Source organism: Bombina bombina, chromosome 4 (genome assembly GCF_027579735.1).
Source record: "Bombina bombina isolate aBomBom1 chromosome 4, aBomBom1.pri, whole genome shotgun sequence".
In the NCBI taxonomy this organism is placed as follows: Eukaryota; Metazoa; Chordata; class Amphibia; order Anura; family Bombinatoridae; genus Bombina; species Bombina bombina.
The window spans coordinates 1,142,908,992-1,142,913,010 of NC_069502.1; the positions used below are offsets into that span (position 1 = coordinate 1,142,908,992).

General features: G+C 31.6%; 1 protein-coding gene across 1 annotated transcript; it reads right to left on the reverse strand.

Annotated features, from left to right (window-relative positions):
* Positions 1-1,472: 1,472 nt before the first annotated feature.
* LOC128658240 (putative nuclease HARBI1) lies at positions 1,473-2,923 on the reverse strand. The gene is made up of 2 exons (XM_053712776.1): positions 2,359-2,923; positions 1,473-1,846 (listed from the first exon to the last, which is right to left on the reverse strand). The coding sequence occupies exons 1-2, from the start codon at positions 2,921-2,923 to the stop codon at positions 1,473-1,475; spliced, it is 939 nt and encodes a 312-aa protein (XP_053568751.1).
* Between the last annotated feature and the right edge of the window lie 1,096 nt (positions 2,924-4,019).

Here is a 4,019-nt window from a genome sequence, read left to right on the forward strand (position 1 = left end):
AATAAAATGCGTCATAACAAACGCATAACATTATATAAATAAACAGTTTTAAACGTCAAAAATGAATCAAAATACAATATATATTAAAAAAAGTGTATGTAGTCAACACTTACAAACTCTAATGAGACTTCGAATCCTAGTATGGTATTCTTTTTCACGTCTACGTAGATCCGAATAGCGTTTAAGGCACTGTCTTCTTGTTCTTTTTATTCCCAATACCCGATACATCCTGCGGATTATCTCATAAACAAGATAATCTTGTTGATCTTGTTTGACAGATCTAACACCTCCTATTCTTCTTGGAAAATATTTCTCCATCCCATAAACTAAAATAATTAGCTCTCCAGCAGTGAACGGAGAACGTTGCGACATCTTGCTAACGAGTATCAAATCTTGAAGCAAATGACGTAATATGTCAATCATTTGAGTACATTCCGAAAAACGTTTTTTTTTATAATTTAATGTTAGAGTTTATATTATTTTATGATATATGTGTTAAGATACAGATAGTTTGTTAAAACTTATTCGGTTCACATAATTTGCATCCTCATTAGATTAGAATGTTATTCAATACATGTATATTAAATTCATTTTCATTTGTTATTCTTGCATCTTATAATAGCTAAAGTTTCATTATATGTTTAAATAAGTTTATTAGTTATTTAAATTGCGTTGTTATATTATATATTGATGGTTAACTAGTTATTTAAAAATTTAAATAACACTTTTATATGTTGCCTTCTTGTTTTGATAAAATTTTAATATATAATGATGTTCATATATTCTTGAAAAGGTTACTATCGAATGCAATAAAATGTAATTTGACTTTTTAATTTTTTTAAACATCTCTCCTGTCAAGGTTTGTTTGCTTGCAGTGTGTAGCATCAACACTTTAGCTAGGGGGTTTATATGTTTTATGCATTTTATACTTGACTAGCTTACATTTTATTCAAATTGCATTGCCATACGGCTAGGCAAGCTTTGTTCTTAATTTATAGGTTCCAAAAGCTGTATCCAGCTTCCAAATATATACAAAACTAGTGCTTGTTTTAAACAATAATAAAAAGTTTAGAATCACAGAACCTGTTTTCTTTATTGCACCCTGCTCAAGGATACAACTTATTTTCAACAACTATCTTGTGAGTCGTTAGTTTAAAAAAAAAAATATTTTTTTTTTTTTTATTTAAACAAATAACAAATAGAAGAAAAGAAAACATAGGCAAATACATTTTTTTTTATTTTTCAACTGTATCATTCAGAACAGATTTATTTTAGGATTACAAATCACTATCATCATCTAAATTGTGAAAATTTTGTGTAGAAAGTTTTTCATTTTTGAATTTTAGATTTTCATGCTTGAACTTAATCAGAAAAATTTTCAAGTTAACCTGTGAATATAAGAAGAGATTGTTTATAAATAATAATTCAGAAAATTTATGGAATCAATACATAAATAATACATCATTTTTATTTTATTCACCTATGAAATCACTTTCTATCAACTGGTTACGTGCATGTGTACCCCCTTCAACTACATCATGAGGAACAGATTCCACACCATCTTCCTCTGGTGTTATTATTTCAAGTTCCTCTATGTTTGATTGTCGCAAAGCAATGTTATGCAACATGCAACAGACCAACACCATAACTGCCACTTTCTCAGGAACGTATTGAAGAGTGCCTCCGGATACATCTAGACAACAAAAACGGCTTTTGAGCATTCCAAAGGTCCTCTCAATCACACATCGAGTTGTTTTGTGGGCATCATTGTACCTCATTTCAGATCTTGTTCGCGGAATATTTACAGGAGTAAGTAGCCAGTTCCTACAGGAATATCCTGCATCTCCTTTTGAAAAACAAAAAGAGTGATACAAATTGAAATGTGTTCAGATATACTTATTATTTGTAACCATTTTTATGTTTTAAATTGCACATATATATTGTTATTAGTAAAAATTTAAATATATCGCTATATATATATATATATATATATATATATACACAGTATATATAGATAGATAGATAGATAGATAGATAGGTAGTTAAAAAAAGGTATGGCATTAAAAATCCAGTGACCTTGGTGCTGCAGCAAACAGAATAAATAAACAAAGAAAAGCAGGGTATCTACTGTATTTTACAATCTGTTGATATTATATGCTGCACAAAATTTCACAATATTGTGAGTTAATAATAACGCACATTAGAAGGTTTACTTTATAATTTTCATAATCATACCTAGTAGCCATCCTTCAGGCATTTGTCCTTCCTCAAATTTATTATACAGGGCAGACTGTTTGAGAATATATGAATCATGACATGATCCTGGAAATCCTGAACGGACACTCGTGATTTTCATACCAGCATCACAAACCATCTGGATGTTCAAAGAATGATAAAACTTGCGGTTGCGATACATTTCTTCTTTTAGATGTGGTGGCCTTACTCTGACATGAGTACAATCAATTGCACCCAACACATTTGGGATTCCAGCAAGTCTAAAAAAATTAAGCTTTACAGAATGCCATTCTTCAGCGGTATTTGGTAAAAAAACATACCGTTTGAAAACTGACAAAAGAGCATCAATTACTGTAGTTAGGTGGCGTGAAAAAGAAGGCTGGCTCATGCCAACAACTATACTAGTAACTGATTGAAAGGAACCAGTTGCTAGAAAATATAAAACAGCCAACAGCTTCAACATTCCAGGCAGAGCATGTGTCCAAAAAGTAATGGGTTCAAGTTGACCAGATATTTGATTGTATAGCCTTTCAATTGATTCTCTACTCAATCTGAAACGCCTGATGATGTCAATGTCAGAAAGTGCATCAAGTCCTGATCTGGGACGAAAAAACCTTGGAATCCTTCTGCACCTTCCTTGAAGCCTATCTATCTGGTGAACAGCTTGAACATCAATTCTTTGTTCCATTCGACGCATATAAATAGTATGAAACATTGCAATAAAAATTTCCATAACTGATTAATATATGCGTTATAAATGCTGCTTGAAGATATATTTCGCGACCACAGAATATGCGTATAGAAAAACGCATACGTGACGAAATACGAAGCCCGGATAGAATTGTCGACTGGATGATAAATTGAATAATAGCGTAGATTACATTGATTACAGTAGAAAAATAATCGTATAGATGTTCGAACGTATCTCGGCGTTAGAGCTGCGGACATATTGACGGATTTAGAAATATATCGTTTCTAAGCTCCAATTACTGTTTGATAAATTTGAATAATAATTCGGAAGTGAATTTAGATGCGGATAATATTGAGAATACAGTGTTGAATGCTTGATAAATTTCCCCCTTTATCTCCAAAGACAGGATTTTGGTACACTCCACAAATTCCATGATGGGCTTAGAGGTCCATGCTTAACCATGACAAAAATGTTTTACATTGTGTCCTCAGATATTCTAATATAATCTTTGCTAACCTTTGGTTACATATTACTTAGTTTAAAGTAAGTGCAGAATTAACAGATGCTGTCCTGCAGGGATAGAACTAAAAAGGTCTACTGAGTGTTCCAAGCATGTTTTCCATTATGTTTTCTGTCCAAAGTGGAGTGAAAACAGAAGATACATGGAATATTCAGTCAGCTGGTGAGTAAAGAACAATGTAACCTTAGTAAACACTATTGGGTTTTGTTTAATGATTCTTTTTACAGTTACAAACTAGAAATAATTAAAGAAGAAACATATTGTTTATTATTGCATTTGCAGAGAAGCCAACCCTATACATTGAAAGATGATTAGTAAGCATCACAGCATGCAAATCTCTTGAATGATAATATTTTATAAATTCTGATTAGCAATTAATGCATTTCACATAGATTCTTGATGTGCTCTATCTACCTGCTAGACTCCCTAGTCCTTAAAGGGACATTCCAGTCAAAATATAAATGCACATAGATGAATTACATCATTAAATAGAAACATATTTGCAATATACATGTATTGGCAAAAATGCTTCTAGTAAAAGCTATGTTTTAGAGCTAGCATTTTTCTCTGCAC

Excerpts from the sequence above, each read along its gene's own strand:
- LOC128658240 (XM_053712776.1), bottom strand. The coding sequence starts at position 2,923 with ATGGAACAAAGAATTGATGTTCAAGCTGTTCACCAGATAGATAGGCTT. Across the intron at positions 1,847-2,358 it reads CCAGATGGTTTGTGATGCTG|GAGATGCAGGATATTCCTGT; the intron begins GTATGAAAATCA and ends GTTTTTCAAAAG.